The sequence below is a fragment of the Mastigoproctus giganteus genome, chromosome 6 (assembly GCF_048544385.1).
Source record: "Mastigoproctus giganteus isolate SK-2022 chromosome 6, ASM4854438v1, whole genome shotgun sequence".
In the NCBI taxonomy this organism is placed as follows: domain Eukaryota; kingdom Metazoa; phylum Arthropoda; class Arachnida; order Uropygi; family Thelyphonidae; genus Mastigoproctus; species Mastigoproctus giganteus.
In genome coordinates, this window is record NC_143580.1 from 81,244,470 (window position 1) to 81,270,752 (window position 26,283).

At 37.5% G+C, this 26,283-nt stretch overlaps 1 protein-coding gene across 1 annotated transcript in view; it reads right to left on the bottom strand.

Moving 5' to 3' along the window:
• Positions 1–3,734: 3,734 nt before the first annotated feature.
• The window catches only part of smo (smoothened, frizzled class receptor), a 289,675-nt gene continuing 267,126 nt past the window's right edge, over positions 3,735–26,283 (bottom strand). Inside the window, exon 12 of the mRNA XM_090376231.1 lies at positions 3,735–5,158. Within this exon, the coding sequence (XP_090232357.1) occupies positions 3,735–5,158 (1,424 nt within the window). The remainder of the gene's footprint in view (positions 5,159–26,283) is intronic.

The following is a 26,283-nucleotide window of genomic DNA, read 5'->3' on the forward strand; positions in this document are numbered from 1 at the left end:
ATAACCGCATGCAATTGTGCATTATCTATTTTGAAACGTTGTGAAATGAATGCATGAAACTGTTGAAATTGAAACATCACTTAGATTATGTGACTTGTTTTGAGACTTGTTGATTCATTATTTGACAGCAAGTCATCTCTAGTGGCAATTCACACTAGAGATGAATGGGTATGTATGTCTATTCCCCTTTCATTCATGCTCTTTGCTGATTTTTATTCCCCATTTGATCATCATCAGCCATTTTCAATCCACTGCAGGATGAAGGCCTCTCCAGCAACTTTCCAGTTCCTTCTGTTTTGAGCACTGGCCATCCATTTACTACCCACAACCTCATGAATTTCACTATCCATCTCCGCCTTTGTCTTCCAGGTTTTCTTCTAGCTCCTCTTGGATACCATTCTGTTATTTTCTTAGTCCATCCGTCATCATGTCTTCGAGTTATTTGTCCTGCCCAAGACCATTTTAGTTCTTTAGTTTTGATAAGAATGTCCTTTATTTGAGTTTGCTGCCTAATCCATGTGTTTCTCTTCTTATCTAACAGTCTGATTCCCAATATAATTCGTTCCATTCTTCGCTGTGTAGTTCTCAGCTTCTCTTCCATTCTTTTGGTGAGTGCCCAAGTTTCACTTCCATAAGTCATGGTCGGGAGTATACATTGGTCCATTATTTTACGTTTCAGACAAACTGGGATATTGCTCTTCAGTATGTGACTATATTTCCTGAATGCTATCCATCCAGAATTTATTCTTCTCTTGACTTCCAGCCATTTATCATTATTACAGCTAATAACTTGTCCCAGATAAGTATATGACTCCACCTTTTCAATTACTGCTCCTTCAATCATTATTTCCCTTTCTGTGGCATACTTGTTCATCATTACTTTTGTTTTAGCCATATTCATCTTTAGTCCAAAATCCTTACTAACTGTGCATAAATGATTAAGATTTTCCTCTAATTCTTTGGGATCGTGGCTTATGACCACAATGTCATCTGAAAATCGTAAATGGTTTAGGTACTCTCCGTTCACATTGACTCTTTTCTGTGACCAGTCTAATCTTCTGAAAGCTTCCTCAAGGGCAGCAGCAAATAGCTTCGGAGACATTGTGTCTCCTTGTCGAACTCCTTTCTCGATTTTAAATTTGCTACTGCCTTTTCTAGTCTAATAAATGAGGTAGCGTTCTCGTATATTTTCTTCAAAATCATAATAATCATATATGGGGTATCTATGCCTTATCTTTCCAGTGCCCGAAACATTGCCTTATGCTGTATGGAGTCAAATGCCTTTTCATAATCCACAAATGCCAGGCATAATGGTGTTTTATATTCATTTGTTTTCTCCATTAGCTGTGATATTACGTGAAGGTGATCCATAGTTGAGAATCCTGTCCTAAAGCCAGCTTGCTGTTTCGGTTGATTCTCATCAAGTATTCTTTCTAATCTGTTAGTAATGACCCTTGTGAACAACTTTTAGATGTGGGATAACAAGCTAATTGGTCTATAATTTCCAATTTCTGATTTATCTCCTTTCTTATGCAGCAAAACTATGATTGCATTATTCCACTGCTTAGGCGTCACACCTTTTCTAATGCACTTTGTGAAGAGTCTTGCCAGTTTTTGTGTTATGTCTCTTCCTCCCAATTTTAACAACTCTACAGTAACTTCATCTTCTCCCGTGGCTTTCTGATTCTTCATTTTCTTCAATGCATGTTCTACCTCATCAGGAAGAATATCAGGTATGTCGTATGTGTTGCTACTTTGCAATCCATCTTACCCACTGCTGGTATCATTCCCCTGCTCCTTGTATAATTCTCTATAGTAGTCTTCTGCTATTTGAATTATGCCTTCTCTGCTGTTTATAAGTACACCATTGCTATTCTTCAGTTTCAGTATCATTTGTCTTTCTGTATTACTGCTCATGGCTGCTGATTTAAATCCTTTGTTTTCCCTTAATGCTTGTTCTACTTTTCTTGTGTTAAATCTTCTTACGTCCTCTCTGAGTCTCTTTCTAATCGCTTTGCATAACTCAGTATACTCAATTTTCTCCCTGTCAGTGTTTTTCTTGCTTTTCATTTGTCATCTTCAGTTCATCATGACAAGTGTTTCTTGACTAATTTTTTCTTCTTTGGATTTCTTTTCCCCTACAGGTTTTTTGGGCTTTATCACTTTCAGAAAGTTGTAATATTCCTCGTCAATATCTTGGTCCTGAGCAGTCTGCAGAAGCTCAAACACGTTCTTAAGTTCCAGTACATACTGTTTTTTCTCCTCTTCTGTTATCTCAAAGACCTTTGTATTATTTACTAGAGTCAGTTTTTTCCTTTCCTTTTCTACATCTATATCAAGTGTGCATCTTACCATTCTGTGATCACTTCCAACATTTACCTTATTCAGGACGGTAACATCATTCACAATATATCTTCTGTTAGTGAGGATGAAGTCGATTTCATTAGTAGTTAATCCATTTGGACTCTTCCATGTCCACTTTCTGTTTACCCTTTTCTTGAAAAAAGTGTTCTTTACTGACAGTCCTTGAGATTCTGCAAATTCCACAAGTCTTTTTCCTCTTTCATTTCTTTCACCAATTCCAAAATTTCCTATAGTTCCTCTTTCTGCGCTGTTTTGTCTTTTTCCAACCTTAGCATTGAAGTCTCCCATGATAATAGTGTAGTGGGTTTTCTGCTCATCTAGAAGACTCAATTTTGGTGTACGTTTCTTCAACCTCTTCATCATCATGGCTCGATGTTGGTGCATAAATCATTATAATCTTTAGCTTGTACCTCTTAGAAATCTTGAGTATTAGTCTTGACACTCTTGGTGATGCACTTTTGAATTCCAACATGTTGTTTTTAAAATATTTATGGACCAGAAACCCAACTCCACCTTCACTCCTTTCACTGTTTCCATTGGTGTACAGCAGATTTCCACTTGATAAACTTATAAGTGATTCATTTGATAAGCTTATCTTAAGTAAGACTTTCATTATTCTAGTATACTTTGTCTCAAGAACTTTGCCTATGCTCATTAAGATTCACTGCATGTTAGATGCAGAGCAAATCTGAGATGTATTACTCTATGAAAAATTTTGATTGTCCATTTAACAGACTGTAAGAATAAAATTACACTGAATATCAATAGCAAATTTTTAAAAAATTTTTAAATATTATATAAGATATCCAAAGTTCTGCAGATCTCTGGATATCTTATTTTACCTAAAAGAAATAGATAGTTATATTTAAATTTTACATTACTACATTTTCTCTAGAAAAACTACCACGCAGCCATGCATATGCTGAGGATAGAAAGGGCGAGGGGGTCATGACTTATATGATTAGAGCTTAGGTGTTGCCAGTCATGAATCTTGCATGAGGGAAGGTTTAGAATTTGTAGCTTCACCACTGTACTTTTTTTTAAAACACAATAAAGTTGTTCCTATCCCAAAGAAGTACTAAATAGGGATTTCAAATGTAAAAAACATTTATTTCTGTTTCTACTATATAACTAGCAAAATTAAAGCTCGTTTGTTGCCTGTCTTACTTCATATTGCCTAGGTAACAAATAAAGTTTTTAAATAACAAAATTTCATGACAAGACCAATGTTTAAAAATATTTCTGGGCAATTTTGTTTGATATAAATTATCACTGAAAATTATAAATAAATGATCTTTATTGTAAAGTACAAAAGTAAATGTTAAACATCTTAAAAAATATACAATTTTACAGAGTATTATTACTAATACTTATCTTGACACATGATCCTGTGTTTCAGAAGCTGTAGCAGTATGGGTAGGTTTAAGTAGATTATCTGTATTACATGTGCTATTGTTGTGGTTGCTAAACCTAGAAATTCCTTTTGTCTGACTTGTAGAGCTAGCTCTAGACCTCTGCCCTGATTTCTGTGCTGAGACTGTCCTTGATGTTTGGCCAATCAGTTCAATCTCCTCTACTGGATTCTGTGAATTTGAGGAAACAGTACCAATTTGGGAAAGTTGTGAAACATTCTTTCCAACACCAGAAAGAGATTGGCATGCTGAGGTAGGTTGTGGAGCTTGTGGAGGTGAAGAAGGTGACCCTTGTGCTGATGTTTCAGTTAGATGTCTGTCTGATGATCCCATGATTTCCTGTTGTGGACTCTGCTGCTGATGTACTTTTGAGACACAACCAGAACTGGCAGGTGATTGCACAATGGGCTGTTGGTCTTCTCTTGGAAATGGTATAATGTAATCATTTAGGGCTGCCATATGCTGTGCTTGCTGTTGCTGTTGCATTAATCTTTGAGCTGAGAGAATTTGAATCTCATCATAGGATCTGTGGCCCGCATCTGTAAATTCACTCTCAGTCATTATTATTGGAAAAAATTCCCCTTCACTCGAGCTATCAAGAGTTGGATGAAGTGGCAAAATTGGTTGATGATATGGCATTACTGTTTCTATTCCTATATATGAATTAAATGGTGCACCATATGACAACCCACTAAAACTGGCATAATCAACATTACTAGGAAGTGGTGCTGCATTAAGACATCCAGGAATAAAGCCTCCAACTTGGCCAGGAAGTATTGCACTCCCCATATAACTAATAGGCATGTATCCAGTAGGTGCAATTTGAGGCTGCATGGAAAATGGAACCTGTTGTAGTGCTGATGATGGAAACTCAGCTATTCCACTTTTTGCTTGTTGAACAATCTGATTTGTACCTAATACAGGGGAGGCATCTTTTATGGATATCTTAGCGAGGTTATTCTGAAGATGAGAATTGTCTGTCATTCCATGAGTGAAAGGAGGATTAACAAGTTTTTGTCTTTTGGTAACTGCATGAGGAAATATAAATGCTGATGAAGGGCGATGCAATAATACAGCTTGATGTAAATCCCCAGTACTAGTGGCTTTAGTGATGGTTGCTTTAGAAGCAGCTGCAAAGGATGTTGCAATAGCAGTACTCTGCTGAGAAGTATCACTGCCTCTTCGACCAACAGGAAACCAAGGATGAACTCGATTGCAAGATCGAAATAATCGTTCACGTTCCTTCCTTGTTTTACGTCTCTGATGTCGAGAAAGAGCATGAGCTAAAAATTCTTGTTCACTCATGTGAAAACTGAACTGTGAATCCAAAGACTGACGATGTCCGGCATATGAATCCAATGAAAGCTTATGCTGACTGATATCTGTGTGCGAGAGTGAGAGAGAACTGTGATAGAAGGTAAAATAAAATTTACATCGGAAATAAAATTTTCAAAAATTTAAACACACTATTAGTAATTAATTGATAATCTTTTCAATTTCAGTTTGAAAAGCAATCTAAAGTTGAAAGTATTATCAATTAGCACTTCAATCCTAAGCCACTTTTTTTTTTATATAAAAATATAAAAAATATTGAATAACTAGCTGAAGTTTTTAGCAATGCCTTTGGTATTGAGCAAGAATATGCAAACATTCTGACATACTATTTGCTCAAGCAGTCAAAGTACCTGATTAATAAAACAGATGGAATACCACCTTGTATCTAAGTAGCTTCATTAGTTTATTTATGAATAGGTTCAAGTCCGAAATTCAGCAACATTTAAAGAACTACAAACTGTTGAATAATATGAGTATACAACCCTTTAATAATAATGTCTGTTCATTTCATTTAAGGAGTTTCTTTGTACAGCAGCACTCTTGAATGTGCTTTGTACTGATATTTAGCAGCATATTTTTGAATATAGGACTCGTTTTTTAACTATTCCTATCTCAGGAGGAGTACCTGCAGATTAGAGGACCCCCCCCCCCCCCAAACAAATGACAGATGATTTTGATAACATTAGCAGAGGCATATGCTACAAGAAAGCAAGCTCATATAGCATCAGCCATAAAAAAAAAAAAAAAAAAACCACCCCTTCCCATTTCACCCATCCATTCACTCTAAATGTTTGTTTAGTTCTGCCTTGAACTTATTTAAATTGTTGACCTCCACTACAACAGATGGAAGTTTGTTCCAACTATCAACCACCTGCTGGCTAAAGGCAAATTTCCACACATCTATTTTATAATTGTCTTTCCTCAATTTGAATTTATGTCCCCTAAGGTGAGTAATTATTATTAGCCATATGGTGCAAGGAAGCGTGAGGCTTATGCTGCCCCAGCCAAAAAAAAAAAAAAAAAAAAAAAAAATTTTCCCGTGTTACCATGAGAGAGAGTGTCAGAAGTAGAAGGGAATCACCAAGAAGGCAAGAAAGAGAAAAATGATGATATCCAGCTCAGGACTTACCAAGCCCATACTCGCCAGATATAAGCCCCCTGGGGTAATCTGAGCAAGAGGAAGAATCTCATCAGCATTGAGCATGCTCAAACCATTCAAGGCCTTATGTACCTCAATTAGATCACCTCGCAGGTGCCTAGTCTCCAGATGCTGCAATTTGTAGAATTTAAGCCTTTCTTGGTAAGAGCAACCCTTTATTCCACTCATAAATCTCGTTGCCCTTCTCTGTACTCATTTCAGCAGCTCTACATCCTTCCTAAAATGAGGCCTCCAGACCTGTATGCAGTACTCAAGGTGTGGCCTGACCACTGTATTACACAAGGGGTCAGTCACCTTTTCCTTGCTAGCAAAATTCCCATATAACATAGAAATAATAAATCAAGATAGCTTCGGGCCAGTCAAAGAAGCAGGAGATACTTGCAGCATTAAAGGAAATGAATAGAAATAAAGCAGTAGGTAACAATGGAATTCAAGTGAGTTTATAAAGTTATTAGGGGAAGTGGCTTTAAGGGAATTAGAATCAGAATTATGTAGCTTTATGTATGGGCATGGGAAATGGCCAGAAGATTTTAGGACTATAGTAATGATACCAATATAAAAGAAAAGTTTGATATTGCATGTGGAAAAGATAATGCCAAGAACTTTAAAATAGACGAAAGTAAAACATGGAAGGCCTTGTTCTTCCTCTCCCCCATTCCCGAAACCAAAGTTTCAGGAATGAGGGAAGAACAAACAGCAGCAGACAAATAAGAGTAATGGGTAAACAAGCTTTTGAGAAGTGATGATGAAGTTTATGTGGGAGTTTAGGAATTGATTTAAGGAAAAGATTGATATGATGTCTGGTATGGAGTGTAGTACTTTATAAAGCACAGACATGGATACTGAGATTGGACTACAAAAGATTGGAAAGTTTTGAGACATGGGTATGGAGGAGAATGGAAAAGATAGGATGGGTCAATAAGGCAATGGTTGGGGAAACACCTTGAGTACTGCATATAATGAAAGCCTCATTTTACGAAAGATAGATCTTTTGGAATGAGTTTAAACAAGATCAAAACAATTAATCAGGGGTACCAAAAGGTATCAAGAGAGACTTCGGTTTTGCAAATTGTGGCATATGGAAACTGAGCATTTTGCATGGAGAAACAAACAAAAAAATAAAATCATTCAAGGAGACTTAAATAATTTGTTTAAGGCATTAAATCAATTGAATAAACTGAATGCTGATGACATCCTTACTCTTTCTTAGATAACTGACCATAAAAGGGACATAAATTTAAATTGAAAAAGGATTGTTGCAAAACAGATGTGTGAAAATATGCTTTCAGCCAGAAAGTAACTGATTTCTAGAATAAATTTGTATCTTTTGTTGTGGAAGTACATAGTCAGGATAAACTAAAAGAGGATTACACACTTTATTAAGAATGGATGGCCAGATGAGGAGGGTAGTATTTCTGTGTGTTTTTTAATATTTTTTTGTTGATGCCATATAAATTTGCTTCTTTGAATCACTTTTCCACCATCAATACTATCTGCTTGATCGCATTGGTCATTACACAATTACTCTATAAGAATATTCAAATTATGCTGATCAAGCAGAGGCACTTGATAAAAATACAAATAAATAACAAACAAATAAAAAATATAAACTTGATAAATATATCTATAAAAATACAGGCAGTTCCCACTTTACGAGTTCACAATTTTTTTTTTTTTTTTTTTCAAGTATCAACAAAATCGAAAATATGAAATTAATTGCAAAAAATGAATGTTAAACATTCATACATATCACATTTCAAACCATGTGTTTAGTTATACAATACAGTGCACCCCGCTTTACGGTGCCTCAGTAGCCAGGTGGGCAGGAGCAGCAGTGCGTAGCACACGCTTCTTGATTAGACTGGGGTTCAAGCCCATCACCACCAAATACGGAGGATGCAGAAAAGTCAGGGAATGACCACCGCATATCCCTGAAGCAATATGGCCTAGTTGCTAATGCTTCTAAAAAAAAAAAAATCCAACCAACAAACCCCATCGTATCGTGAAAATATCGTAATGTGAACCCAATAACACGTTGTTGTTTGGTAATTCGTTCCATGACCTTGGAAGTTGAAATTTTCGCTATATAACTCTCTAAAAGATCGTTTTTATAGTGTAAATTGTATTAGTTACCAATTCAAATCATTAAAATGCATTACACTTTCATCGTTATCATATGCTTTGTTGTAAGAACCAATTTTGAACAGCTTTGTGATATTTTTCTAAAGCACATTTCTAGAGGTCATTACCATAAAACAATAAAAACAATTTGCACTTTCCAGTTTATTGGGCTTTTCTGTTACTGCAAGCAATTATAAATGGGTAGTAAACTCCATATTATTGCATTTCTGTAGCCCAGTGGTCAGGAGCGGGAGTGCAGTAGCACACGCTCCTTGAGTAGACCGGGGTTCAAGCCCCTGACTGCTAAATACGGTCGATCTGCCAACCTGCACTGGACCAGCGTGGCAGATTATGGTCCATTTCCCTCAACGTGAATTGTTGAGGAGGCTTCCATCCTGCAGTGGGTTGATAATGGCTGCAGTTTACCTTTTTTTTTATTGCATTTGCGAAAATACCGATAGCTGGAATTGTGTGGATTTTTGCATTATTATGGTGAAATAAAGTAAAGGGGAAATGCATTTCCCCTTACTGAAATCTTCAATCGCATAAAAAACAAATAAAATTTCAGAATCTTCTCTTCATTCCTTTTTTTTATGCTTCATAAACTTGTTACTCTGCGCAAATTGTGTTAATTGCAATTTGTGCATTCAAAAAATGCTTTAAAAAAAAATTTGTGCATTCAAAAAATCCATTAAAAAATGCTTATACATGCTATTGAAATTTATAAAGAAAAGAGAAGTTATATTGGAAACAAACGCCTCTTGAAGCATTTCTGAAGAAGACCATTCTTTGTGCAACAAACCAACGAGTGCCGAGCCAATAATGAGTGATCACCGAGTGTGCATTTAGTCGATGATGATGAAAAATAAACATTCTTTAACATTTGTAAGTCGTAAATAATTTCTTTATTAGACGGCCTCCGTAACCGAGTGGGCAGGAGCGGGAGTGCAGTAGCACACGCTCTTTGAGTAGACCGGGGTTCAAGCCCCTGTCTGCTGAATACGGTCGATCTGCCAACCCGCACTGGACCAGCGTGGCAGATTATGGTCCATTTCCCTCAGCATGAATTGTTGAGGAGGCTTCCACTCTGCAGTGGGTTGATAATGGCTGCACTTTACTTTTTTATTATAATTTGCTTGATTTTACAGGCTACGTTTTCCTTTCTTTGGAGAAATCAATCATTGTTTAAACAAACTAATTAACTAACTAATTTTATTGTTGAGAATGCAACCCCTATTTTTAACATTATGTCTATGGGAAATAAGTTCCCACTTTATGAGTTTTTGCTTTACGAGCCCACACTAGGAACGAATTAACTTGTAAAGTCGGGAACTGCCTGTATTACCTCAATTGTAATTAGTCAAACCCTTGGTAGTCCTCACTGTTACTTCCTTCTTAACTGATTACAAGAATTTAATTAATACTGTAGTCAAAAGAAGTAAATTCTTGTACAGTCCAGTCCAGAAAATTCCCAAACAAGGTTAAAATTTGGGGGATTTCGGGAAGGAGGAACTAACATAAAAAGCCTACAACACTATTACATTTAGTAGCCTCTGCATTATAACAGAGAAACTACTTCATCCTAACAGTCAACTGTAATCATCATTAAACCAGCATTAAAAGATCATTTTCCTTGTTTTATGTTGGTTAATGAAGCAATTTTAAGAAATGCAAATATTATTCTGTGGTAATCCGCTTATTTTAAATTAAGTCTTTTTTAATTTTACAAAAACATAAAATATAACTACAGTACTGCCTTCTGGTCTTGAGTACCTACAGGTTGTTAACATGCTGATTTGTATTGTCACAAATGTAAACTGCAATAGATGTAATGCTGCGGCCATTTATTTTTCTTTTTTAAATTAATAATTTATCATAGAATTAAAATTTTACTGAATAAAATTCTAATTTATTTTCAGTTCAACAATGAAATAAATAATTAATTCTGAAAATGTATACACAAAATTAGGAGAAAAGCTGAAACTGTTTCAGATATTTAAGAGGGATTTCTAAGAGGACAATGAATTTGCTGATTCCTTATTTAATATAAGAAAACAAAAATGCAAACATTTAATCAAATTCAACAAACTAACAATGTTAGTCTTGTGCTTTTCACAAAGATGAATAACTGCCAACCAAAATTCAGCACATGTAATTCCAGAGAGAGAACAGCTGAAAATTCTTTCAGTGATTATGTACCATCTTTAAGAGGAAAAGCCAAAATCATGGCAAAAGTCTATTTATGATAAATTCACACAAGTGCAGATAAAAAAATATACAATTATTGTAGAGGAGGAAAAAACATTCATACTAATGAACAGAAAATAAATTGTACACTATTCATGCTTGCAGATCAACTGCTGAAATGTTGAAATACAAAAGAAAGGCTTATGGGAAGAAAAGAAAATTTAAAATTTTATGCAATCAGCTTTTAAACTGTCACATTAAACTGACCTGATGGTACATAATTAGCATTTGAAAATGTTGGGTGACAATGGCAGTGCAAAAATTATGCAATTTCAAATGCTGCAAAATTTCATGGATAGATTAAACAAGGCTATAAAATCACCTCTTGAAAGACAACCAAATTTGTTTTCAAAAGGATGTTGACAGTACAGAAGGAATTTATAAACACGATGAAGAATTTGTCAGTGAAATTAATAAATTGCTTACAAAAAAATCATTTTTATGAAAAGAAATGACTTCTTGAAGAACATTAAGTTTTTATGGTCAAAAGGAAAGTTATGTAATCATTCAATCAGTCAATGGCAAAATCCATTCTTTACAATGCAGATTCATATTGCTTTGTCAGGGAAATTAGGAAAGAAAATTTATATTTGCCTCCATGAAGCAGGAGACAAATTTAGCCAGCAATTTGCCACAAGGAAATTCAAAAATAATGTCACCAAATGTATGCCAAGATGTAAATTCTTCTAATGATATATACAGATTCTTCTAATGATATATATGTATCTGATGAACTCGTCAGATGAACTAATGAGACATGTGGCAGAGAAGAAAAATGCATGGGATACATACAAATTAATGGGTGACATGGAAGCCTATGATAGATATAAGTTGGTCTGTAACCAAGTCACAAAGGAGATTAGGCAGGCAAAGGCAGACTACGAAAAATCCTTGGCAAAGGATGCAAAGAAAAACAGAAAAGAGTTCTTTACCTATTTAAACTCAAGAAGGAAAGGGATGAATCAGATTGGTCCACTGGATATTGATGGTTCAACAGTTGAGGATCCTGCTCAGGTGGCTAACAATCTAAACAAGTATTTTGCATCTACATTCACGCATGAGGAGTTATTCAGGAAGGAGAATGATGTAGGTAAAGTAAACATTGGCAGTGAGCTGGATGATTTTGTAATAACTGAGAGGAAAGTGGAGGAGAGATTGTTGAGGATAACCATAAAAAAGGCACCTGGGGTGGATGGGATCTATCCAGTTATATTAAAGGAGGCAGCAAAGGAAGTAAGCAAACCCCTAGCCATAATTATGAGAGCTTCTTTGGACTCAGGGGAGGTACCCATAGACTGGAGATGTGCAAATGTAACCCCAATTCACAAAGGAGGATCAAAGGCTGACAAAAGTAATTATAGACCTGTTAGTTTAACTTCTGTTCCAGGTAAATTAATGGAGGCACTGGTTAAAGAAGCACTGCAGGATCATCTAGACAAGAATTCAGTTATAGCTCAGACGCAGCATGGTTTTGTTAAAGGCAGGTCTTGCCTGACCAATTTGATTGGATACTATGATGTAGTCACAAAAGAACTGGATGCAGGGAATAACTCTGATATTATATATTTGGATCTTAGAAAGGCTTTTGATACTGTTGCACATAGAAGACTGCTGCACAAATTGGAGCAGTGTGGCATTGGAGGCAAATGGCTGCTATGGATAAGGGGATGGTTGAGTGGCAGAAGACAGAGAGTGGTAATCAATGGACACTGCTCAACGTGGACTAATGTTATTAGTGGAGTTCCTCAGGGTTCAGTGTTGGGTCCGTTGTTGTTTTCGGTGTTTATGAATGATATTGATGATGGGATATCAAGTTTAATGTCCAAGTTTGCAGATGATACAAAGGTTGGCAGGGTTGTTAAGGACACTACTGACGCTATGCTGCTGCAACAGGATCTGGAAATGTTGAACAGATGGGCTGAGAGGTGGCAAATGAAGTTTAACATTGACAAATGTAAAGTACTACATATGGGAAACAGTAATCCCAGAGCAACGTATCAACTCTGCAGTACTACACTGACAGTGGTGGAGAATGAAAAGGACCTGGGGGTAATTGTGCAGGCAGATATGAAGTTCTCTGAGCAGTGCAGACGAGCTGTAAAAGTAGCTCTGGTGTCTTGTCAATGATATACAGGAATTTTTCTAGCAGGGATAAGGAGGTGATTATTCCCTTGTATAAGGCAATGGTTAGGCCACATCTTGAGTACTGTATACAGGTCTGGAGGCCTCATTTCAAGAAGGATGTAGAGCTGCTGGAACGGGTACAGAGAAGGGCAACAAGATTAGTGAATGGAACAAAGGGTTGCTCTTACGAAGAAAGGCTTAAGTTTTGCAAATTACAGAGTCTGGAGACTAGGCTTGGTTTTTTTTTTTTTTTTTTTTGGTTTTTTTTTTTTAGGAGCATTAGCAACTAAGGCCATATTGCTCCGGGATATGCGGTGGTCATTCCTTGACCTTTCCGCATCCTCCGTATTTGGTGGTGACGGGCTCAAACCCCGGTCTAATCAAGAAGCGTGCGCTACGCACTGCTGCTCCTTCCCACCTGGCTACGGAGGCGCCTCTGGAGACTAGGCACCGGCGAGGTGATCTGATAGAGGTGTATAAGGCTTTGAATGGTTTGAGCATGCTCAATGCCAATGGGATTCTTCATCTTGCTCAGAATAATCACCTCAGAGGGCATAAATTCAAATTGAGGAAGGACGGATGTCGGATAGATGTGCGGAAATTTGCCTTTGGCCAGCGGATGGTTGGTTGGTGGAACCGACTTCCATCACTTGTTGTTGAAGTTGATAGCCTAAACAAATTTAAAGCTCAACTGGACAGGTATTTCGAACGAACGGAGGGGTGAAATGGGAGTGGTGTGTGTGGTTTTTTTTTTTTATTTTGGCTGATGCTGAATAAGCTTGCTTTCTTGCATCATATGCCTCTACTAATGCTAATGCTAATCTGCTCCTGTTGAGATTTTGGTTCAACATATTTAATGTTTGTATAAAGCCATATACAGATTCTTTCTTCTGCTTTATTATTGGTCACGTCACAAAGATGAAAGTTTGATTAAGGGGCTCTACCAGGTAAAAAGATTCATATAAATATCGTTTCACAAAAAAAAAAAAAAAAACTATGTTGGCTCCATGTGAAATGAAAAAATAGAAAATACAATTTAAGCTTAATAAAATCAGTTTTTATTTTATTTGGTATTTTCATTTACAATCAACAATAAAGGTTTGTGGTAACCTTTATTGTTGCATGTTTGCACTGTTCTTTTCGATGTTGATGCCAGACATCTGTCTCTAATTGAACTTGCTCGCATTTACGCTTAAACTCTCTCTCTCTCTCTCTCTCTCTCTCGCGTTCTGCAAGACTTTGGTGCTTGCTTTTCAACATTAGATTTGTGATTTTTTCGAAATCTTTGAACACATTTAGTTGATGTAACTTTTAACTAAATGAAACACAACTGCACTGCTTGACAAATGCGAATTAACTGAACGAAGTAGTTACTTTAACGAGTTGTTCGACTCTCGAAAACTAAAAACCCAATTTGAAATATAGTTATATGTATATCCTTCTAGAGCTCTCAAAGGGCAACAATTCTGTTGCTCAATTGAACGTAACTTGTTGCGTCACTGTACTTGTTGCGTACAATTGAGTTTTCTTGAGCATATATGTTGTACTTGTTGTGTCACTGCACGTAACAAGTACAACGCATGACAAAATCTACAGCTCAGCATTCGAAGTTATATTGTGAAAGAAAGAAAGGGAAATTGGACAGAAATGTGAATCTAGATGACTCTCTCTCCTTCGTTCCGCCGCTGATTTTGGTGCTTGCTTTTCAACGTCAGATTTGTGATTTTGAACACGTTTAGTTGACGAACAATTTTTGAACATGTTTAGTTGATGCAACTTTCGGCATCGTCACAACTTAACTAAATGAAACACAACCGCACTGCTTGAGAATTTTTTTTTTTTTTTTTTTTCAGATTAGCAACTAAGGCCATATTGCTCCAGGATATGCGGTGGTCATTCCTTGACCTTTCTGCATCCTCCGTATTTGGTGGTGACGGGCTCGAACCCCGGTCTAATCAAGAAGCGTGTGCTATGCACTGCTGCTCCTTCCCACCTGGCTACGGAGGCGCGCTTGACAAATGCCAAATTAATCGAATGAAGTAGTTACTTTACCGAGTTGTTCAACTCTCGAAAAATAAAAACCTGATTTGATATCTAGTTACATATCCTTATAGAGCTCTCAAAGGGTAAACATTTTTTTGCTTACTGCTTTTGTCTAACGTTCATAGTTTTCAAGATATTCTGAAAATAAACTTGAAAATGCTCGAATTTTTCAACTCTCACAACTTTGCATTGCTATTACTCGTTAACCAAAAGAGCTACATCAAAACTATTTATAGATGTAAAAACTACGTTTCGTACTGAACAATTCTGTCACTTACTGTTTCTATCTATCTGTCATAGTTTAGAAGTTATTGAGAGTAAAAGTAATCAAGGCGCAACAGCAAATGATCAAAATGTGAAGTTCTTGGTTTTTTCGAAAAAAATTATATTAATTATCTAAATTTCTAATTTTTTCTTGCATATTTGTCGATGGCATTATATACCTGACAAAATAAGTATAAATCATCTATTAGTTTCAGAGATATAACAGCGGTTAGACATTTCACTTTTCATGACAGCCTGAGCGCCGTAGGGTACCCCCAGCATACACGTTATTCACGTAAAAAAAAAAAAAACCATATTTAACTGTTTAGATGTGTTCTTTTTCAGACAATATAAAATTATTTTTAAAAATTTCTTTTTTATGAAGCCCCAAACACGAGATGTATTAGACTATACTACTTAGTACCATGCATGGGTTAGAGGTAGGGAAGATGAAAGAAGATATTTGTTGACATTAGACTTAGATTACAATTTTTAGGAAATACATATAAAGACAGGTTGTTCCAGGAAACGGAAGAATGAATGAATAAACAAGGAAGAAGAAAAGTTGGTTCGGTGAGTTTGAAGTTGGACAGTAAAAGATGTTGTCTGATTGCAGCACATGTTCGGACTGCTTTGGAAGAGACGGCGGAAATTACAGAAGCCAATTCAAAAGAACAGTGCCCATGGAAGTATCTACAGAAAAGGCATGCAACAGAAACAGAACATTTATGAGACAGAGAGCGAAAGACTCTGTTAGAGATGAGGTATTAATTAACGTAACTGCCCTCTTTTGAATGGAATCTAGAACTCTGAGAGATGTTTTCGGGGCACTACCACAGATGTGGGGAACAATATTCCATGGTAGGGCAGATTTGCGATTTGCACACAGTGAACAGCTGTTTGGAAGAAAAGTAACGCTGAGAGTGAAAGAGAAAAACCCAGGTTTTTAGATGCATAGGAAGCAATATCTATAATGTGCTTATGCCAAGAGAGATTAGAAGTCAGGGTAATCCTCAATAGAGATATATGATCCTGCCTAGAAATCGGAGTGTCATTGAAGGTAAGTACAGGAGCAGAAAAATCCTTTTTGTGAAATATAATAAAGGACTGAGTTTTAGAAGGATTGAAATCAATTAAGTTATCTTTGCCCTACTGAAGAATTACCCAGAGATCAGCATTTAAGGAACTGGTAGTGGATAAGCAAGAAATTGAAGTTGTTTGAGCAGGACAAGGCTTCTAAAACTGGAAAGCAGAATGCAATGTGCTATCATCAGCAAAACTATGGATAGGATTTTTGGTCAATGGAAAAGGTCCTTAATATATAAGAGGAAAAGAGTTGGAGAAAGAACTGAACCCTGAGAAACATCCAGCATTAGTGGAGAAATTAGAAGATAGAGAACCAGCTACCATCACAGCAGTGAGTGGTCAGAGAGAAAACTGGATACCCAGTTACAAAAAAACAGTTGAGAAACCATAGGATGAAAGCTTATTTAGAAGACCTTTGTGCCAAACATGATCAAAAGCCTTTGAAATGTCAAGAGCAACTGTTTGGGTTTCACCAAACTTTTCTACTGAATTTGTCTATCGATGGATAACATAAGGCAGAATATCACCAGTGGATCGACACTGACAGAATGCATACTGCCGATTGTTGATCAGATGGAATGTTCCTAGATAGTTTAAGAGTTGGCAGTTAATTGATTTCTCCATTACTTTAGAAAGAGTAGAAGTCATTGCAATGGGATGATAATTGGATGGGAGGGATATGTCACCCTTTTAAGGAACTGGCTAGATATGAGAAAATTTGAACAGGAGTAAGTTAAGGAGCACAGGTTTTTTTAGCATTAGCATTAGTAGAGGCATTTGATGCAAGAAAGCAAGCTTATGCAGCATCAGCCAAAAAAAAAAAAAAAAAACCACTTCCACTTCACCCCTCTGTTCGTTCAAAATACCTGTCCAGATGAGCCTTAAACTTATTTAGGCTATCCACCACAAGGGATGGAAGTCTGTTCCACCAACCAACCACCCGCTGGCTAAAGGCAAATTTCCGCACGTCTATCCTACATCTGTCTTTCCTCAATTTGAATTTATGCCCTCTCAGGTGATTATTCTGAGCAAGAGGAAGAATCCCATCAGCATTGAGCATGCTTAAACCATTCAAGGCTTTATACACCTCTATCAGATCACCTCGCTGGTGCCTAGTCTCCAGACACTGTAATTTGCAAAACTTAAGCCTTTCTTCGTAAGAGCACCCCTTTGTTCCATTCACTAATCTTGTTGCCCTTCTCTGTACTCGTTCCAGCAGCTCTACATCCTTCTTGAAATGAGGCCTCCAGACCTGTATACAGTACTCCAGGTGTGGCCTGACCATCGCCTTATACAATGGAATAATCACCTCCTTATCCCTGCTGGAAAAATTCCTGTATATCATTGACAATACTCCATGAGCTACTCTTGCAGCCCGTCTGCACTGCTCAGAGAACTTCATATCTGCTTGCACAACCACCCCCAAGTCCCTTTCATTCTCTACCACTGTCAGTGTTGTACCACAGAGTTGATACGTTGCTCTTGGGTTGCTGTTTCCCATGTGTAGTACTTTACATTTGTCAATGTTAAACTTCATTTGCCACCTCTCAGCCCATCTGCTCAACCTTTCCAGATCCTGTTGCAGCAGCATAGTGTCAGTAGTGTCCTTGACAACCCTGCCAACCTTTGTATCGTCTGCAAACTTGGACATTAATCCCGATATACCATCATCAATATCATTTATAAATACAGAAAACAATAATGGACCCAACACTGAGCCCTGAGGGACTCCACTAATAACATCAGTCCACGATGAGCAGTGTCCATTGATTACCACTCTCTGTCTTCTCCCCCTCAACCACCCCTTTATCCATAGCAGCAATTTGCCTCCAACGTCACACTGCTCCAATTTGTGTAGCAGTCTTCCATGTGCAACAGTATCAAAAGCCTTTCTAAGATCCAAGTATATAATATCAAAGTTATTCCCTGCATCCAGTTCTTTTGTGACTGCATCATAGTATCCAATCAAGTTGGTCAGGCAAGACTTCCCCTTAACAAAACCATGCTGTGTCTGAGCTATAACTGAAGTCTTGTTTAAATGATCCTGCAGTGCTTCTTTAACCAGTGCCTCCATTAATTTTGAGAACAAGTGGAGAAATACCATCAGGACCTGGAGATTTTTGGCATCAAGGTCTTTCTGACATAATTTTGATGGAAGACCACATGAGGCACTGAACAGAGCACATTGGGAATGGTAGGAGGTGGTTTACAAGATCATTAATACACGAGTTGGAAGAAAAATAAAATTCTAGCAGGTTAGCTTTATCTTTGGTTGAAGTAGCAATACAACCATCTGGTTTTGACAGAGGTGGGAACAGAGATGTGCAAAACTTGCGGCAAATAGCTTTGAAAAGAGACCAGTATGCTTGGCTACCATTTTGGCAAGAAGCAAGTTTTCTACTCTTAGCCTGTACAAAATCTAGTTTAGACCAATTCATAACTGCTTTACAATTGTTATGAGTTTTGGTGTAGGCAGAATGTGGAACTGAAGATTTGAAAACAAGGAAATTACGATAAGCAACGTTCTTCTCTTGGAAAACCAAGGTTTAGATAAAGGATGAGATTTTAAGGTGGAGTGTGGAATAAAAGATTCCATCCCTACAAGAATAATATCACTGACACAATCTAAGCAAAATTGACATCAGAATTTTTGAAATAGTAATCTGACCAAGGAAAAGAAGAAACGAAATCTTGCAGGTCATCCCATTTTACACTCTTGTAATGCTGTTATTGTTGTTGTTATTTGGTTTTTTAGGAGCATTAGCATTTACTCTCAGTTATTACAAAGATTCTCTAGCTTACTGCCAGAGTTGAATACACCTCTGGCATTCCCCTCGCTGAATAACTCCTCATGTGTAAATGTCGAAGCAAAATATTCATACAGTTTGTTAGCTACCTGAGCAGGATCATCAACAGTTGACCCATCGATATCAAGTGAACCAATCTGATTCATCCCCTTCCTTCTAGAGTTTACATAAGTAAAGAACTCTTTGCTGTTTTTCTTTGCATCCCTTGCCAAAGATTTCTCGTAATCTGCCTTCGCCTGCCTAACCTCCTTTGTAACTTGGTTACAGATAAACTTGTATCTATCGTAGGCTTCTGTGTCATGTGTTAATTTGTATGTATCCCATGCATTTTTCTTCTCTGCCATATGTCTCATTAGCTTATCTGACATCCACTTAGGCCTAAACCTTGAACAATATTTCTTAGTTGGTATGTAAAGCCTAGTAGCTTCCAAGATAAGTTCTTTGAATGCTTCCCATTTTGAATTTGCTGTTGGTAACATCATCAAGTTGGTCCCACTGTATAGAATTTAAATACTGTCTCAGTCCATCGTAGTAACCTTTACAAAAGCAATAACCCTTCCCTTTACAGCTAATGGTAGTTACCTCTTTAAGTAAATCCCACTTCAGCACACAGTGATCACTGCCACCTAGTGGTTCATTTACCTGCAGATTCTTAATGCATGAAGAATCACTACTGATAATCAAATCAAGAGTATTACTCCCTCTAGTTGGCTCCCGAACATGCTGATATAGAAAACAATCATCCAATAAATCCACAAAAGCTTTGCTAGTGTGTGAGTGACCAGGCCTCAAATTCCAGTCAATATTTGGGAAATTAAAATCCCCCATTATAAGACTCTCTAATTTATTGCCCCCTCTATTTCCCCGTACAGTTTCTTATTATACTCATCAGAGTCATTAGGCCTATAGCACACTCCAACTCTCAATTTTGATCTCCCAATGCTTATGTCACACCAAACTGACTCGACACTGCACTGTCCAGCAATGTCGACTGGCTTCACTTCCTTGGATTTTATGTATTTCTTAACTAATAGCATAACCCCTCCTCCCTTCCTATCCTGTCTATCCTTTCTGTAGACATTGTACTCCCCAAATTCCAGTTCTGCATTCCTTATATCTGTGTGACACCACGTCTCTGAAATCCCCACAATATCTGCCTTTGATGTTTTGAGCAATACCTCAAATTCATTTACTAAACTCCTAGCATTGGTGTACAAGCAAGCATACATGCACCTGTTCTTTTTCTTAGCTACCCTAACACAACCTATGTGTTTATTTGTACCCTAATGATTCCCAGCAGTCTGAAATATCCTGCATCTTATTTTCCAGGCTGCGACTCATTCCAACAGAAGCAGTGCAAGAATCACTTTCACCTCTGCCAGTGGCTACTGTTAATCTATTAGTCCTTGTATCCCCCCAATCTAGCAGTTTTCCAACCCACCTAACACTGCCTCGAAAGCATCAGCAAACATTCTTGTACCCTTTCTATTTAAGTGTGTTCCAAATAGTTAAGTGTATCCCATATGGGGTGGTCATTCCCTGACCTTTCCGCATCCTCCGTATTTGGTGGTCACAGGCTCAAACCCTGGTCTAATCAAGAAGCGTGTGCTACGCACTGCTGCTCCTGCCCAACTGGCTACTCTTTTAATGCCAAACAACACTAGGTTGGGAATGGCCATAAGAGAAAGGCTCCATAGGAGAAGAGACCATAACCAAGTTGTGATCTGAGGTGCCCAGAGGACCACTCACCTTGACCATGAACTTAGAAGGGTTGTTTGTAATAAAAAGATCAAGCATGTTGGCTGCGTAGTTAGCATTGTCTGGTTTTCTGGTAGATATATGAACAATTTGTGTGAGATCATTAGTAATTGCAAATGCTTCAGCATCTCGACCAGCTGGGTCCATGTGATAAGAAAACAGAAGCCAGCTCAAGTTGTGAACATTAAAATCACCAAGGAAAATTACTTCACTGTTAGGAAAATTATACTGGAGAAAGTCAGGTTTCAAAGAGAGAGAGAGAAAGTCAGACAGTTCCAAGTGATCACTGGAGTTGGAAGAATGATAGAGGCAACAGATGAATTTGACAGAATGAGGTAGAGATTTTAAGCCAGAGAAGATTGAAAAGAGGAGATTCCAAATTACCAAATCTCTGACAGGGAATATCGGAATGGACATATGCACAAGTACCACCTTTGAGGCGAAAGGAATTATACAGCGAATAATTTGGACAACTGAGATTAGGATATTTCCTAATCAATAATAAATGGTAATGAATAAATTGTGGTTGAATCAACCGATAACTGAGATTCTGTTAGAAAAAGTACATGGGGTTTGGCAGACTGCAAGTGGATACGGACATCGTTGATATTAGAATTGAGACCACGTATATTTGTGAAATGAACCAGGAAGTTTTGGTGAGGTTTAGATCTTTTCACAGATAAGCTTACTCTATTAGTTTGACAATTCATGGTGTATTCAATAGTAAGAAAAAGTAAGGGGGGGAACATGCTGTATGAAGTACAGGTGATTCCCGCTTAATGCTGACAATTCGTTCCGTAAAAACAGAGCGCTAAGTGAATCCGCGCTAAACGAGTGCCGCAATCCCATAAGGTAACATACGTATTTGTGAGCTGCGGTCGGTGCCATAGGATATTTCCTAATCAATAATAAATGGTAGTGAAAAGATGCACAAATGTCGGTCAAAATATTTAATATTCAAATATTTGTACATATAAAATATTCTGCATTGCATACGTATATAATTATGTGGTAACTACTTACGTATCAAAATTAAACTTAAAATTCCAATTAAAATCATGAATTTAATTAAAGAATTTAATCATGAAAAATGTGTCGATTTTGGGTTGAACTTTGGCCCTCTTCCAAATAAACTAAAAGGGGTATTAATTTTAAATCCCCCCGCAGCGTTACCACCCAACAATAAAGTCAACCGATCCTTCGCCGGTTTGAAACTTGGCATGTTTTTTCTTCTTTCAATATGAAACTTCTTTTAGGCATTCGTTTCCACAAAAGTCCTGCTTCATCTAGGTAATAAATTTGTTGAGAAGTATAACACCAATACCCCCTCTTCAATAATTTTAACAAGTTCTTTTTGAAAGTTTCGGCTCCTTCTGCACTTGCGGCTTCTCCCTGGATTTGAAATCTATTCAACCAGCCCTTACTAGTTTTAAATGGTTCCACTTTTTTTTTTTTTTTAGGTGAGTTTTCTTCAGATCATGATATTGGCTAATCTTTCTCTCTCTCTCTCTTTTTTTTTTCTTCTTTTAATAATATTTAACTTAACTGAATTCTGCATTGGATATTATCTTCAATAAAATTAGTTAAAGTCTTTCCATTTCAATCCTAATAGCCGGCCTAGTCCTAGTTGCTTGCAGTGGAACAGCTATCTTTCCCACTGCTGCTAAAATTAATTCTTTATTTTTTTTATAATTGTTCTTACAGTTAAACTTGCAAATCCTAAATAATGGAACACATCCACTTGTCTTTGACCGGAATTGATTCGCTTCAAAACGTCTAATTTAATTTTTAAATTCAGTCTTTTTCTTACATTTATAGTCTTCGTACTGCACTCAGATGTTGTTGCTTTTTCATTCTTATCGGCCATTATTAACTCTTCTAAAATGTAACTGCGTTGGTTGCATTTTATGATACAATGTTCAAGTAAACTGTCTGTTACGCATGATGTCTAATACTGTACTGAGTGATAACTAGACTTCGGATAAATGCATATAACGCAAATATTACAAGCAATATACTTGATCATTTTTTAAAATGTTGATCTCGGAACTACGTAACAAGTCACCGTACTGCAATTAAATTAGCGTGCGAGAAAATTTCACCGAGCATGAGAAAATTTCTCAAGTCGGCATGGGAAACGTTTTAATTCTGTTTTGCTATTCATTTTCAAGCTATCGACTCCATCAAATGAAACGATTTCGTTAAATATGACAAAAATGCAATCTGTAAAAGAGCGTTATAGTGATCTGTGACAGCATTATAGTCAGATACGGGCTATAATATAAGAACAGCGTTATAGCGAATCAGCGTAAAGCGAACCGTGTTATAATGGGGATATGCTGTAATAAAATTTTTGGATATGGCATACACATGGTAAGAATATACCCAGATCCTTGACATAACATGGCCTCGACAATGCCCCTCCACATACACACTACTCTGACTCCCTCCACTCACTATCTGGCAGAGTAGAGGTAGCAAGATTATATACTAGCTGATCCAGAAGCCTCCTAAAGAGTTACCAATAGGTTTGGTCTGATGTACTAACTAACGGCTGGCCTGCGAACACAGTTTTAGAGCTGTACCCTCGAAATGTAAAAAGACTGGATCTCACCATGTCTATCATAATCTCAAAAGTCATCAGTCATAATGCATGATGGAAGAGATGGGGAAGGTTTGACCAGAACTTAGCTGTGGAGACTAAGCATGGGTTCCACCACTTCAAGCCTCGAATAAGCAAAGTGGTGGTATTGCACTGGTTGATGAGAGTCATCTACCGCCTAGTAACACAGAGGGGCGGCATTCCTCCATGTGGTGTGGGAACGACACCTTGACCCCTGCTTACGTTGGTTCACACCTAGGTGGTCACTCACAGTGTGCTTGTGCATGGGGGTTATACCCAGGATTACTAACAGTCCAACCATCGTGAAGGCGCAACAGAGAATTTGGCTGTCACAGACTGTCTGAACTTTCTTGAAATTGGGTCCACTTGATTTGAGCGTCACTCGAATATCAGTTCCATCAGCGTTCTAGACTCCCAAGTAGCAAGTACAGTTTGTCTGACATACCTGAGAGAATGTCTGTGACAACCTCAAGGACCAAGCCACCCAGCCAGCCAGCCGGCTCATAAAAAGGGGTGACAAATCTCTCCAATTATCACCTTATTGTACTTTTACTTTTTCCAAAGTAATGGAGAAATTTATCAACTACCAAACCGTAAACTACCTTGAAACTTTCCTCTAATCAATGATCTCCATTATAGATTCCACCAGTGTTGATACACTGGTGATATATTACCTTGTTACTCATCTTTGGACAAAATCAATGTAAAAGTTTCATGAAACTCAAGCAGTTGCTCTTAATCATGTTTGGCATAAAGGTTTTCTAAACAAGCACCCATCTTATGGCCTACCGACAGTTTTTTTGCAACTGGGTGTCCAGTTTTCTCTTGGACTGCTCACTGCAAGTGATAGTAGACCAAAAATAAAGCTAAATTTCTCAAAAAGACAAAAGCAGAAACATTTGGTTAAGAATAGGGCTAACAGTACCGAGATCCCAGGATCTTGAATACCGGTAATTTTTTTTTGGTATTCAAATACCAGTATGGATACAAAAAATACCGGGTTTTTTGGTACTAATTTTAAAAAAATAATTGTTTATAATTTAATCACAAAGGTTATAAAGTCACCTTTATGGGATTATGATGTTGTTACCTCTACTAGCAAATGTTTGATAAATCATCGATAGGATACCATGCAACATTGCAACCTGTCCACAATTCTCGGACAACTTCATGTCTGACTGTATCATAACTCCCAAATCCCGTTCCTCCACTACTGACTTTAGCTTAACTCCACTAAGTGTATAAGTTATTTTGGGGTTGCTGTTCCCCAGGTGTAAGACCTTGCATTTTGCTGAATTAAAGCATAGCTGCCACTTTTCTGACCATCCTGTAAAGCTATCTAGGTCACTCTGAAGAAGCTCTGCTTGGCGGCAATCATTAACTACTCTACTGATCTTTACATCATCTGCAAGTTTAGACCTATTAGAAATATTGTTCAAGGATTAGGCCTAAATGGTTATCAAATGAACTAATGAGACTCGTGACAGAGAAGAAAAATGCATGGGATGCATATAAATTATCAGGCGACGCAGAAGCCTGTGGCAGATATAAGCTAGTCTGTAATCAGGTCACAAAGGAGGTTCGGCAGGCGAAGGCGGATTACGAGAAATCTTTGGCAAAAGATGCTAAGAAAAACAGCAAGGATTTCTTTACTTATATAAACTCTAAAAGGAAGGGGATGAATATGATTGATCCACTTGACATCGATGGTTCGACTGTTGATGATCCTGCTCAGATAGCAAACAAACTGAATGAGTATTTTGCATCTACATTCACACATGAGAAGTTATTAAGGTTTGAAAATAGCAGAAGGTTATCAAATTGTAGCAGGGTGCTTAATGATCTTGTAATAACTGAGAGCAAAGTGGAAGAGAAATTGTTGAAGTTAAACGTAAGAAAAGCACCTGGGGTGGATGGGATCTATCCAGTTATATTAAAGGAGGTGGCAAAGCAACTAAGCAAATCCTTAGCCATAATTATGAGAGCATCCTTGGACTCTGGGGAGGTTCCCACGGACTGGAGATGTGCAAATGTATCCCCAATTCACAAAGGTGGATCGAAGGGTGACACGAGTAATTACAGACCAGTTAGTTTAACTTCTGTTCCGGGTAAAATAATGGAGTCACTGGTTAAAGATGCATTGTAGGATCATCTAGACAAGACTGCAGCAATAATTCATGGGTTTGTTAAGGGAAAGTCTTGTTTGACAAATTTGATTGGTTATTATGATGTGGTCACAAAGGAACTGGATGCAAAAAATAATTTTGATATCATATACTTGGATTTCAGGAAAGCTTTTGACACTGTTGCGCATGGAAGACTACTGTACAAATTGGAGCAGAATGGTATTAAGGGTAAGTTGCTACAATGGATAAAAGGATGGTTAAGTGGGAGAAGACAGGGGGTGGTAATCAATGGGTGCTGCTCTTCGTGGACTAATGTTATTAGTGGAGTCCCACAGGGTTCGGTGTTGGGTCCACTGTTGTTTTGTGTATTTATCAATGTATTGATGAAGGTATATCAGGCTTAATGTTGAAGTTTGCAGATGACACAAAGGTTGGCAGGGTTGTTAATGACAGTCATGGCAGTGTGCTACTGCAACAGGATCTAGATAATTTGGGCAGATGGGCTAAGAAGTGGCAACTGAAGTTTAACCTTGACAAATGCAAAGTACTGCATATGGGTAGAAGTAACGCCAGAGAAACGTACCAACTGTGTGGTACTACACTTAAGGTGGTAGAAAATGAAAAAGACCTGGGAGTAATTGTGCAGTCAGATATGAAGTTTTCTGAGCAATGCAGACAGGCTGCTAGGGCAGGTCATGGGGTTTTGCCAATGATATATAGGAATTTTGCTAGCAGGGAAAAGGAGGTGATTGTCCCTCTGTATAAGGCAATGGTCAGGCCACGCCTTGAGTACTGTGTACAGGTCTGGAGGCCT